At 36.7% G+C, this 14,110-nt stretch overlaps 1 protein-coding gene across 20 annotated transcripts in view; it reads left to right on the top strand.

Moving 5' to 3' along the window:
* UBE2U (ubiquitin conjugating enzyme E2 U) overlaps window positions 1–14,110 on the top strand; it is a 50,309-nt gene that overhangs the window by 16,492 nt on the left and 19,707 nt on the right. For 16 of the 20 annotated variants that reach the window (XR_003128139.3, XM_025427946.3, XM_025427945.3 and 13 more), the window contains 2 exons: window positions 6,475–6,523; window positions 10,083–10,171. The exons of 2 other annotated variants lie outside the window; for them this stretch is intronic. Coding sequence is in view for 17 of the 18 variants with exons in the window: in XM_025427946.3 (XP_025283731.1) it covers window positions 6,475–6,523; window positions 10,083–10,171 (138 nt within the window). In the remaining variant the exon portion in view is untranslated. The remainder of the gene's footprint in view (window positions 1–6,474; window positions 6,524–10,082; window positions 10,172–14,110) is intronic. 2 more of the 20 variants (XM_025427943.3, XM_025427952.3) reach the window with 1 other exon arrangement.

The following is a 14,110-nucleotide window of genomic DNA, read 5'->3' as shown; positions in this document are numbered from 1 at the left end:
TAACACAAAACTGGAACAGATAGTTTATTGTATAAATGAGAAACTCAAGGGCCAGCGAATGGTGTCATCTCTGTAGGTGTTGATTATAGGCCAGAACTATATCCTCAGTATCCAGTGTAGGCCCTGGTTGTAGGTATTGAATAAAAATTTGTAGAATGAACAAATGAAGAAATACGTGTAAACTTAGATCTTGATTTTACTTCATAGTTTACAGAATGCTTTTACATATATTTATTCATCTGATCCTCAGACTCTTCCTCAGTAGGAGCTGAGGATCATTGATGAAGTGGTTGGCTCAAGGCTGCAGAGAGCAAGCTGCAGAGCCAGAGCTTCAAACTAGGCATTCCCCTTCCCTTGTGCCTACAAATTTAATGGAATGAGCATAAAGTCATTCACTTGGAATCAAAGGATTAAAATTTCCAAGTAAAGAATGGGAGAGGCCTGACTTGATAACAGAACTCTATGAAAAAATTCTTGGGGAGCTATTTGATCATAAACTTAATGTGAACCACTAATAGGAAGTGCCCTTCCTCTAGGCATGTGTTGTATGATAACTCCACTCCACTCTGATGTGGTGGGCCCTTGTCTGGAATACCAGCATGCTCAATTTGGAGCAGCACATTTACTGAGCTGAAGAAACTGTATATATTTAGCTGGTGGGAAGAAATGACAAAAGGCAGTTGTAAAAGCTGTTTTCAAATATTTGAAAGACTTTCATATAGAAAACGGCAGTTTCTTCTTTGTTTCAAAAAACTAAAGTAGCTACACTCAGCTCTACCTTCCCCAGGCCTACTAGATTGTAGCTGCTATAGTTCAGAATCTGCCGGCTTGGCCCTGCCTTGTACCAGAACATACCTTGACTATACTGGGGACTTTCCCCTCATAATCAGTGGTCTGGAATTAATTTTTTATCTTAAGCCTAAGCCTGGTATTTGGTATGCAGACATGCAAATGCCTCTCATTCCCCAAACCTTACATAACGTGTTGCTTGCCTAGCCTGAGCAGCTAGGTCTTGAACTTGGTGTAATTGACAACAACATGTTAAGCTCTGAGCCCAGACCCAGCTCAAGGTGGGGGTCTCAAAGACATTCCCCAATCCTGCCCTCCTCTTTTGGACCTGGGCCCTCTCTCCCTTACTGATAGTGAGTCCCAGACTGCCCAGGACAGTCCTGGTATAATTATTTCTAGCATCCCCTTTGACTTTGTGCTCTGGTTTGCACAACAAATTACATAGTCACTTGGATGCCTGACTGATCTCTCTTACCAGCAAATGCCGTGGAAGTTGTAAGCATCCCTGGCGGTAACGCCCATCCAGATCCTGGCTGGCAGGAGGGAGAACTTTCTAAAAATTCAAGTTGCTTAAGAATGGAAAAGGCTGCCATCACTAATAGCCTGCTTTGAGAACTAGTGTTCAGTTAGTAAAGTTTAAGAGCTCTTTTTTGTGGATGCTGTGAGAGAGCTTCTTACTCAGTGTTGAGAGTTGGACTAACAAAGGGGTTTTTCAAGTACTTTCCAACTTAGGCCTCAACTTGTTTATGAAAACTTGGAAGAGGGAGGAGAAGAGGTCTGGAAGGAGATAACGCATAACAGCTATCTTGCTTCCCAGCTTTTGTGTTGCTACTTATTTACTAAAGTGTCACAAAGAGATTTTATATAAGCCTGTATGTACTTTTTTTCCCAAGCTGAGTGAATTTTTATTTCTATGTGGTTATATAGTCAAATAATATTTATCTTCTGTTTATCATGGTTTTTTTATATTTTTATTTTTTTTAATTTTTTATTTATTTTATGATAGTCACAGAGAGAGAGGGAGAGGCAGAGACATAGGCAGAGGGAGAAGCAGGCTCCATGCACCGGGAGCCCGATGTGGGATTCGATCCCGGATCTCCAGGATCGCGCCCTGGGCCAAAGGCAGGTGCCAAACCGCTGTGCCACCCAGGGATCCCTATCATGGTTTTTTTAAAATCATCAAGTTTATATAATCATTAAAAATCTTTGTTTGAAAGAAAATAGAAGAGTATAAAAATAGTAAAATTCACTATCAGTGTCACACCTGACATAATTTTTCTTTTCGCCAGGCATATTCCTGTAGCTTTTGCTAAGTAAAGGAGAGTCATACTAATAAGTTTCAGATATTTATCTGAATAAACTGTAATATAATAACTGCCAGATATTATGACAGTGATCATTAGAATAGAGAGGAATTATAGAAATATTAGGGAGATTATAATACTAATTTATATCCTACAGCTTTAAAAAAAACCTGGTCATTCTGCAAATCCATCCCATTCTTCTTGTGGTTAGGAAGATACTATGATAGGCATTTGATCCTTCTTCAGTTCATGCTCTGAATTAGTTCATTGACAGCTTTTTTTGTTTGTTTCATCCTCCTAACAGTAGAACAATTTTAAAGAAAATGGGTTCTGTGCTTAAAGTAGGTGATGTCTCATAGGACTTCTGGTTTGGTTTTTCTCTTTAGAGGGACTGTTTTTTACTGTTAGTTGCAGGAATACGCCTTCCTGGATGTCAGCAAAAAAGAAATTTAGTCCAATAGCATAGCTTACTCATTAAAGAACATGAGCTTTAGCACCATTGTACAGACCTAGTGTGGTTGTTGATGATTACGTTGTTGTTATAGATAGCCTGTTATTCATAGATGTCAGGAGATACAGCAACCAAGTTTAACAGGATGGTGTGTGTGGATCTCCTTGGCAAAATTAGAACCTTTTTTTCTTGTTTGTATTTCATTGTACCAGGTAGTCCAGTAACTTTTAGCAAAGTATCTAGTTGCTAGTTTTAACTAAAAATATTATTTATTTTCTATCAAATATGTTTATTTTCTATCAAAGAAATATGTTTATAGCTTCAAAGAACAAATTATATGAATCATTTTTTCCCCAAATGAATGGGGAATCAGCCCAGGGCCTGATCCTGGAGACCTGGGAGCGAGTCCCACATCGGGTTCATGTTTTCTATTTCTTCCTGCTACAGTTTTGGGAGGTAGAAATTTATCCATTTCTTCTAGGTTTTTGGCATATGAATTTTTATAATATTCTCCTATAAACCTTTGTATTTCTATGATGTCACTTGTTATTTTTCCTCTTTCATTTCTGATTTTTGAGTTCTCTCTCTCTCTCTCCCTTTTTTCTTTTTATGAGTCTGGCTAAAGTTTTATCAGTTTTGTTGATATTTTTAAAGAACCATCTCCTGATTTCATTGATTTGTTCTATTTTTTATTTCCTATTTTGTTTATTTATGCTCTAACCTTGATTATTTCCTTCCTTTTACTGGTTTTAAGTTTTGTTTGTTCTTCTTTTTCTAGCTCCTTTAGGTGTAAGGTTAGATTGATATTTTTCTTGCTTCTTGAGGCCTGTATTCCTTTAAACTTCTTTCATTTTTTTTAAAAGATTTTATTTATTTATTCGAGAGAGTGACAGAGCAAGCATGAACAAGGTGGTGGGGGGATGGGCAGAGGGAGAGGGAGAAGCAGACTCCCCTCTGAGGAGGGAGCTGATGCGGGGCTTGATCCCAGGGCCCTGGGATCATGACCTGAGCCACCCAGGTGCCCCTAAACTTCTTTCAAAGAACAACTTTTGTTGCAACCCAAAGATTTTAGACCATTGTATTTTTGTTTTCATCTGTCTCCCTGTATTTTTTTTTATATGCTTTTTGATTTCCTTGTTGACCCATTCATTGTTAGTAGCATGTATTTGTGTTCTTTCCAGAGTTTTTCTTGCAGGTGATCTATAGTTTCATAGTGTTGTGGTTGGAAAAGATGTGTAGTGTGATTTCAGTCTTTCCGAATTGGTTGAGACTTGTTTTGTGGCCTAACGTGATCTAAAGAATGTTCTGTGTGCCCTTGAAAAGAATGTGTATTCTGCTGTTTCAGGATAGAGAGCTGTGAATATGTCTGTTAGACCATCTGATCCAATGTATCCTTCAAAGCCACTGTTTCCTTATTGATTATCTGTTTGGATAATCTATCCAATGACATGAGTGGGGTGTTAAAGTCCCCTGCTATTAATGTATTTCTGTCAAGTTCTTTTTTTATGCTTATTATTAGCTGCTTTATGAATTTGGGTGCATAAATATTTACAATTGTTATATTTTCTTGTTGGATTGTTCCCTTTATGATTGTATAGTGTCCCTCTTTGTCTTTGTTACAGTCTTGGTTTAAAATCTATTTTGTCCAATATTTGTATTGCTATGCCAGCTTTCTTTTTACTTCTGTTTGCATGATAAATGCTTTCCCATCACTTCATTTTCAATATGCATGTGTCTTTAGGTCTGAAATGAGTCTTTTTGAGGCAGCATATAGATGGGTCTTACTCCTTTATCCATTCTGTTATCTTGTGTCTTTTGATTGGAGTGTTTAGTTCATTTACATTCAAAGTAACTATCGATAGGTTAGTACTTTGCATATGCGTTACTGGTTTTTGATTTGTGGTTTACCATTAGGTTTATATATAGCATCATATGCATGTAACAGTTTATATGAAGTTGATGGTCACTTAGGTTTGAACCCATTGATTACTCCTCTCCCCCTGTTTTAGGTATATTGTGTTATACTGTACATACTTTTAATTTGTGAATCTGTTGACTGATTTTTATAGATATATTTAATTGTACTGCTTTTGTGCTTCCTACTTTTCTTACTCGTGTTTAGTCTTGTCATGTATAGTCATGTATAGTCTTTCTATTCCACTGAAAGACACTTTTAACACTTCTTGTAGGGCTGGTTTAGTGGTGATGAATTCCTTTAACTTTTATTGGTCTGGAAAACTCTATCTCTCCTTATTTTCAGAATGATAGCCTTGCTGGATAGAGTATTCTTGAGTGCAGGGTTTTTTTCTTTCAGCATTTTGAATATATCATGCCACTCTCTGGCCTGCAAAGTTTTCGCTGAAAAATCAGCTGGTAGCCTTACAAGGTTTCTCTTGTATGTAACTGTTTTCTTTTCTCTTGTTGCTTTAAAAATAATCTTTTTCACTACTTTTTACCATTTTAATTATTATGTATTTCTATGTGGACCTCCTTGGGTTGATTTTCTTGGGGGCTCTCTGTGCCTCCTGAATTTGGATTTCTGTTTCCTTCCCCAGATTTGGGAAGTTTTCAGTTATTATTTCTTCAAATACATTTTCTACCCTCCTCCTCTCTCTCTTCTCCTGGGATCCCTATTATGCAAATGTTATTATGCTTGATAGTGTTACTGAGTTCCCTTATTTTTTTTTCATTTTTATTTTTTCTCTCTCCTATTCAGCTTGATTCCTTTCTATTACTCTGTTTTCCAGGGCACTGATCCATTTTTTTGCTTCCTCTAGGCTGCTCTTTATTACATTTAGTGTATTTTTAATTTTAGTTATTGAGTTCTTCATTTCTGATTGGTTCTTTTTTATGTTTTTCCATATCTTTTTTGAGGGTCTCCTTGAGGTCCCCCATTCTTTTATAAAATACAGTGAATATCTTTGTGACCATTACTTTAAATTCTCTATCAGACATATTACTTATTTCCATTTTGTTTAGCTCTCTTGCTATGATTTTGCCCTGTTCTTTCATTTGAGGCATATTCCTCTGTCTCCTCATTTTGTCTAACTCTGTGTCTGTCTTTGTGTTAGGAAGGTCAGTAATGTCTCCTTCTATTGGAAGTAGTGACATATGTAGAAGAAGTCCTGTAGTGCCCTACTGCTCATGTCTTCTGTTCACCAGAACCTGGTTATTCAGGGTTGCCTCCTGTGTGTGTTGTACATGCACCACTATTGTAGATGACCTGTTTTTGCCTTCAGTCATCTTAGTGGCTCTCTTTTCCTGTCAGAAACAGGCTTTTGTCCCTGTGTTGTTAGTGGACTGGTCTAGGGCCACTTCAGGCTTGAGTTGAGTCAGACCAGGTGTTTGCCAGAGATGCAGTAGAATCAAACTGTAGGGCACTTTCCAAGTGTTGTTTCCTACATTGTCTCTTAAGTTCTGAAGTGTAAATCTGCGTGCTTTTTATTGGTGTCCCTCATCATGTCATTAGGTTTCAAATTTCTGGCTAAGACAATTACCACTTGACATCTTTTATCTTGAAAAAAATTGTTTAAAAAGATGTATTTATTTTAGAGAGAAAGAGGATGTGTGAGCAGAGGAAGGGGCAGAGGAAGAGGGAGAGGGAAAGAAGCAGACTTCCTGCTGAGTATGGAGCCCAACACAGGGCTCCACACAGAACTAGATGGAGAGCTCATCACTGGTCTTGATCTCATGACCTGAGATCATGATCTGAGTTGAAATCACAAGTTGGATGCTTAACTGACTGAGCCATCCAGGCACCTCTCACTGTGAAACTTTTTCTTACCTATTTTTCTTTTCCTCTTCTTGAGGTTTTATGCTTTATTTTTATTCTTTTATTACCATTTTATTGAGACTTTGGAAAGAGTTTACATAAAGCTATGTATTCATTCTTCCAAGTCAACCAGAATCCTTTCATATTTTTCTTTACAGTGAGAGAGAACAGCCTTGAGTTTCCTAAAGATCCACATAAACTTACCAGGTAAGTTTATATTGTTCCATGTCAATTTCTTTCTCTCTCTTGCTCTCTTTCTTTCTGTCTTTTTTCTTTCTTTCTCTTTCATCTCTACACCCAACATGGGGCTCAAACTTATGAGCCTACTGATTAAACCCCTACAACTCTCTGGATATTTAGTTGTGTAATATCATGATTAAGAGTAAAGGCTCTGGAATCATCTGGCCTGTGTTAAAATTCTCAGGTACTGGGCAGCCTGGGTGGTTCAGCGGTTTAGCGCCACCTTCAGCCCAGGGTGTGATCCTGGAGACCCAGGATCGAGTCCCACATCGGGCTCCCTGCGTGGAGCCTGCTTCTCCCTCTCCCTGTGTCTCTGCCTCTCTCTTTCTCTCTGTCTCTCTCATGAATAAATAAATAAAATCTTAAAAAAATAAAAAATAAAATAAAATTATCAGGTACCACTACATATTAGCTATGTGACTCTGGGCAGATAACTTTCACTCCTGTTTCTAGCAATATTTTAAACTTTTCATTATGGTATTAGTTATGATGATCTGTGATCAGTGTTGCTTCCATGAACTAGCACTACCCCATCTCTCTTCTTCCCTTAATGAATGTTCTTGTTTCCTTCACTGGCTCTTCTTAACTCTTAATTGGTTTCTGATCTTTCTTTTCTAAACACTTACTTACTCTTTCTGCGTTTGTTTTCCCTAATGGCATCATCTATCAACCTTTATGTTGATTTGACCCAAATCTCTTACTTCCAGTCTCAATTTCTCAGTCACACTCCTAAAGGTCATCACCTAAAACCCATGTTTAAATTTAAACTCATATTTTACTTCAGAATCTCTAGATGCTTTCTGTTAATAGCAAAATTAAATGGTCTTCTGGGCTTTAGAAGAATATTTGACCCGTAGATTCCTTCACCTTTCACACTCTATCAGAAAACCAGCCCAGTCATTTCATTAGCATGTCAGAGATTCATCTCCTCCCCTTCATAGTCTCTGCTCCCACCCTCTCTTAGCTCTGCATTTCTTGCCTGAATTACTGCATCTCTTTCCTAACTTGTCTCCCTGCATTTAATCTCTCATATACTCTACTCTGCATACTAATGCCAGAAAAAACTCTTACACACTCGGTTCATAATTTACTTGCCTTATTCAAGAACTTCTGGTTACTCTCTATCACCTAATAAATCAGATTACTGAGTCAACTCTAGCCCATTCTCTGCCTAAATCTGAAGACCTGAGTTGCCCATTTTCAGTTATTTTATCAAATTCCAATTCCTCTGAAATTGGAACTCTCCACTCTAGTCAATGATCTCGTTACTGTTGTCTCATCCCCCAACATGCTCTATCTGTGGAAGTGCACACACCATGCTCCTTCTCTTCTGAGCCATTACTAGTACTGTTCTCCTTGCCTGAAATGCCTCCCCCAACTGTTCCAGGTCCATATCCCAAGTGACTCCTTCCCTAAAGACTCCCAAGACAAAGTTACATCTCTCTCTTCCAACCTTTTTAGCTTAGTACCACTGCCAAAGAAGTATCTGTCATTGTCATTTCCAAATGTCTGTGTTAAATGATGAAACAGTTTATATGTTAATATATAAAGTTATTCTATTAGCCAATTTAGGTATATATCTTATTTTCCCAATAGGATAATAAGCTCTGATACTCAGTTTTAAATTATGTCTTCTACTTTTTCATATTCATAATGCCAATGATAATACTCAATAAATTCCTGTTAATGTTTCAAATTATAAACACATGTGTTTTTCATACTTCCCTGTAAACTTAGTAGCCTATCTGAATAATCATAACAAGTGTTCATGTTCTCTTATTTTAAGGCACTGTTTCTTTTACAGAATTGAAAATGCAATATTCTCAAATGTTTAAGACCTTCTGCTTTGTATATTCAAACTATTCCAAAGTTATACCTTTTAGGGTAATATTTTTAATTATTCTGGGGAAGAAAAGAAAGCCCCTGAAGGCTAACAGTTTGAAATTGAACAGGACACTGCTGGGAAGGGAGAGGGTCAGGGGTCGTCTCGTCAAACAGACAAAAAAAACAATGGAGACGATTGTGCTTAAAGACGGTGTATTTTCTTTCACAAGACAGTGTGTTGACAGTTTCCTTCCTCTTGGGTCATTGTTGTCTGCTAAATGATCTGTGACAGCAAATTGATCACAAGCTTTTTCATGCAGGAGATATAATGCAGCCTTTCATTTTGTTACCTCTTTTGCCAAATGCTGAAACATTTTGTTGGCAAAATTAATGTTGGTTTAATATGTCATTTAGTGGTGTAAAGCTCCGCAGGTAGCTCTGGAAACAATAATGGTAGTGATTAATTTATCTTTATCCGGTTTTAGATTTCTACTAAAGTGTGATTGCAAAAACAATAATATATTTGAAAAATGTTACTCTTAAAATTAGATATCTGTAATTATCACTTAAGTAAATGATGCAGTAAAGAATTTAGATATTGTCCCATGAATTTCCAAATCAAGGCCAATATTTAAAGTACCTACAATTCACCTATAAAAAAAATTAATGCTGGTGTACTTGTTCTGACCGAAAAGTTGCTTCTTCCTTCAGAGAGCTGAGGACTTCAAATTCAAAACGGACGTAAATTAGATCTTTTACATCTGATGTTTCTGCATCTATTTAAGCCAGCTAATTGGTGATTTCACATGTCTGAAGAACATCCCAAAGGAATATTTTGTTTGTAGAGTGTTGAGAATCTCTGCAAGTAAAATATTTGCGGGGAGAAAAAATTAGAAGTGAACTTACTTAAGTGTTTCACAAATCCTGTTCAATATGTTATAACAACCTTTGCTCTCCCATTAGGCTAAAGTAATATTAGCACAGGGAAGGAAACATGCCGGCAGGACTGTTAGAAAAGTGAGTTTTTCTCCCTCTGTGAAAATGGCCAGATTATGTATGAAAATTAACTGATCTCCATTCTGGTGTTTTATTTCTCCTCATAATAAAAAGGAAACAAAGGTAGCTTTACTAAAATTTGGCATCAATATTTAAGAAAACTTTATTGTAGAAAGAGAAAATATGCAAGTGTGATGCTTTTCTTAAAATTCTTTTTTAATATTAGTCGTGAAAGGCAGATGTCTTAAACTTGTGTTTCTCTTTTTAAAATGAATACATGGGGATGCTTGGGTGGCTCAGCAGTTGAGCGTCTGCCTTCTGCTCAGGGCATGATCCTGAGTCCTGGGATCGAGTCCCACATCGGGTTCCCTGCACAGAGCCTACTTCTCCCTCTGCCTATGTTTCTGCCTCTCTCTCTCTCTCTCTCTGTCTTTCATGAATAAATAAATAAAATCTTTTAAAAAATGTACACACGAGTGTACACTTTTTGCATTTATTTTTGAAATATGTTTTAGATAGTTTTCCCTTTTTGTGATTTGTATGTATTAGTGGAGAAATTGATATATTAGATCATTTGTTAAAAATTGCAAATCAGTGTAATGTCTTATGGCCGGGTATTGTTATCTGAAACAGTCTACTCTGATAAAATAATTTTAAAAAAGAAACTTGCAAATACTCATTATCTGATTTTAATGTATATTTTCAGATCAATTAAAGCAGTCTCATTTAATGATTACTACAAGACATGGTCTGGAATAGCCACATCAAAAGCCACAGAATATTATAGAAGTTCATGTAAGGTGATCTAGCCTTATCTTCTGTCCTTTCAGTATATATTAATCTCTTAATTACTCTGAACTTGTCTTGCTTTCAAAGACTAATTGACATATATTTGTAATCTGAAGGTGATAAACTTCTCTGTTACCTTTATATACAAATCATTCAACAACTATTAATTTAGTTCCTCTTTTGTATAGAGCCCTGGGCTAAAGTCTCATTAAAAGCCAGAAGGAAATATAGACAATTAGAGGGATAAAAGATGAAGTTCTCAAGCTTATGAGGTTTACTTTACTCCACCCCCAAAAGTGGAATCTTCATAGCTAGAGGAGCATTTTTTATTCTAAAAACAATTATCTTCAAAGCCAGAGAAAGTATTAAGTAGAAAGACAGCATGAAAACATATGAACCTATGGCTTTCAATTATATCAGTCTCAGGAAAATCACCTGTTGCCATCATACATTAGGAGCTAAAAAGACAGAAGGGGAGAACTAGACAACTTTCTAGTCCCATTTAATCAAAACTTATAGAGTGTGCTGTTTTGTTATTTAGATCCAAATAGGTTATCCAGCCTGCTTCTCTGCTATCCTGCTGAAATGGCGCTTGCTAAAGTTACCCATGACTTCCTAATTCCCAGGCTCAGTGATAACTTTTTAGCCTTTGTCTTCCTTGTTCACTATGCCTATCTGTCAATAATCCCCAAAGCCTCATCTCTAGTCAGTCTCTCCTCTGAATTCTGCATGCATATTTACTACTATGCATTGGATAACCACCAACATGGGTAATAGGCGTCTCCTACTCAAGATGTCCCAAAATGAATTTGTTATCTTGACCCCAAACTATCCTCTCCCCCTTATTGCCTCCCTTAGTGGTAGCTCACCACTATTACATTTACTTGCCTAAACCAAAATCATATGTTTCCTAGAGCTCTTTACTTTCCAGATTAATCTTCGTTTACTTTATCTCCTACAACATTAGGAATGTTTCCCCTCTCCACTCCACCTAGTCTCATTGAATTTCATCTCATCATTGTGGTAATCTCATATTTGGTTTCAACAGAACAAAATATTACCAAAAAAGTTTGTAATTTTACGGCACAAATTAGAGCAAAAAGTAATACTAAGTTTAACAAATATTAAAAAATAAATTAGATCAGTTATTTCTAAGAAATTACATGTTCTTTCAGGATGTTATTATTTTATTATCACACATTACCTTCCTCACTAATTATAGATTAGTAGTAGTTGGGAAAAATAATTATGGTGCTTAAAGAAACACAATCTTTGGCAACTCTACCAGTATAAATAATTTTATTACTTTCGATGCCAGAGTATGTGAATATTTACTTCATTTGAAAGATTTGTGAAAAAAAAAAAAAAAGATTTGTGGTTGGTGCTCACTAGTCAACCCAGCAAACACAACTTGAACACCTTGTATGTGGAGGCACTGAGGAACTCAGATGGGATCCAGAAGACAGGAACCCTTAACAAACAAGGTATCCAGAGACAGTTGGCACGCTTTAGGGAAAGATTCAGCATCCAGCTCCTTTAACCATAAAACAAACCAACTGGCATAGAATGGTGCCTTATGGAATAACATGCAACTATATAGAAGTACTTGGAAACTCCAAACTGCTAAGAAAAAAAAGAAAAGAAAAGCACCTGCCAGAACTTTGGGGAATTTGGAAATGATTGTCTTGCAATAAAGAATAATTAAAAATGGAAGGAAATCATGAAGTACCACTGACTATAGTTTCTTCTTCAAAAGAATTGACACCAAAATGTTTAATTTGGTTCTCATGTCCATGCCGTTAGTATGTAATTCATCCCTTTTTGTGAAGCCAATAGTTTTAGTGGCTGCCTCTAGCCCAGAAGAATTTCTGAGACTGATTCTAGCCCTTGATGCAAGATTTCACAATCACCCTGCCTGTTCTCCCCCAAGGGATTTGTTAAAAGAATGTTTCAGGAGCTTTCCTTCAATAATAACCAGCACTTAATTTTTAAAAATTAAATTTAAACCTTACATGTGCTGCTGGCCATTTTGTCTTTGGATAATTCAGCTGGATGAGATCCAGTACTATTTTTTAACAGCCTAATTTCCTGGCAATAATAAAGATGAAGCTTTGAGATTATAGAATGATTCTTCAGCTACTGAGAAATAAAAGGGAAACTTCTAATAACTTCAGTTTCTACAGTTACATTCTTTTTTAAAATTTTAGTTTGTTTTTTAGAGAAGGAGAAGCATGGGGAGGGAGGATCTTAAGCAGGCTCCTTGGCCAGCACAGAGCCTGACGTGGAGCTCCATCTCACAATCCTGAGATCATGACCTGATCCAAAATCAAGAGTCCAACACTTAACTGACTGAGCCACCCAACTGCCCCTCTACAGTTATATTCTTATTGCTGCAAAGATTATGAAACTCTTGTGCATATTTTTAAAAACTTTTTTATGAATATTGATGAGTGGTTATATTTTGATTTGGGGTATTAACTCTTTTCCATATCTTTGTGCTACGAATCTACCCATAGTTACGTGTGCCATAATAATAGTAAGTTTATTCATGTACAGTATGGATTACAGAGTATATTCTTGTGTTTCTTAATCATCCCAGTCTTTGTCAACCAATATTTATTGAATGCCTAATATATGTCATGCATAGTAGTATATCAAGCCTCTGAACCAGGCATTATTATTATTACTCTGTTTTACAGATGAGAAAACGAAGACCAAGAGAAGCTAAGTAATGGACCTAAGGTCACACAGGTAGGAGGGAATATTATATACTGGTAAAAAGTGTAAATTGCTGAGACTTAATCCCAGCTCTGCTACTTACTAGCTGTGTGACTTTAGGTGAGTTTTCTTTTCAATCTCTCTGTGTCAGTTCCGTGTCTATAAAATGAGAATAATTACAGCACATACCTTATAGCATTGAAGCATTTATAGTAGTGCCTAGCACATAGTGAGTGCTCAATGAAGGTGGCTGTTATTAATTAGTACAAGTAGACTATGGCTCTAGGACTTGAACCAGCAACTCTGACTCACATCTGTTGCTCTTTTTATCATGCTATCCTGCCTCCATAATGTGGTATCAAAATGCCATCTCTATAGAGCCTGAGATCTAAATTAAACTCTGAAGTATATACAGTACATTTTTCAATAATTATAATTATTAGTTTATAATCATAGGCAATCATATGGGAACTTGTACTGATAATCCACTGTTCTCTGTCCATCAGTATAGAATGGCAAATAAAAGTTTGGCAGAGAACAAACCAATACATATGGTTGTGGGCAACAGCACCTTAATGACAGAATATGATCCCCATAAGGAAATGTTTATGTTAAAGGAAAAGAATTCCTTCAGACCAGTGTACCCTGTAATACTGAGAGGAGGCTTTCTGGTGTTTGTTTGCTGTCATCAGACAGACTAGACACCCCAGAGCATCATGGGGATGCTTGCTTTTGCCTAAAAGACTTCCATTCTTTGAGTCTTTGAGTGGGAAATAAGGGCAAGTATCCCTAGGATGCATTTAGATGGAAGAGGCAGCAGCATCTCATTCTAATGCAGTGGTTCTCAGTCTTGACTGCTCATTAGAACCACAAGAGGAACTTGTAAAAATTCCCATGTAAAAGGCACACCCTCAGATTAATTACATCAGGATCTCTGGGAGCAGGACCTAGCAGTAGTAGTTTTTAAAGCTCCCCAGGTGATTACAATGTGCAGCCAAGGTTGGAAAGGCTGCAGTGAGAAGAGCATGCTATTGGAAGTTGGGGACTCCAGAGCTCTGAACTGGTTTTGCCACATACAGTTAAGTGAATTTATGTTAGTCATTTAACTCTTTGTGCCTTATTTTTCATTTCTTTTCACTGACAGAAGCACTCTATGTTAAGTTGCTCTGTGATTAGTATGAGATCATATGTGTGAAAATAAAACATGCTAAGGCAAGTTGATGCTAT

Source organism: Canis lupus, chromosome 5, assembly GCF_003254725.2.
Source record: "Canis lupus dingo isolate Sandy chromosome 5, ASM325472v2, whole genome shotgun sequence".
In the NCBI taxonomy this organism is placed as follows: domain Eukaryota; kingdom Metazoa; phylum Chordata; class Mammalia; order Carnivora; family Canidae; genus Canis; species Canis lupus.
This window is presented reverse-complemented; position numbering and strand designations above follow the sequence as displayed.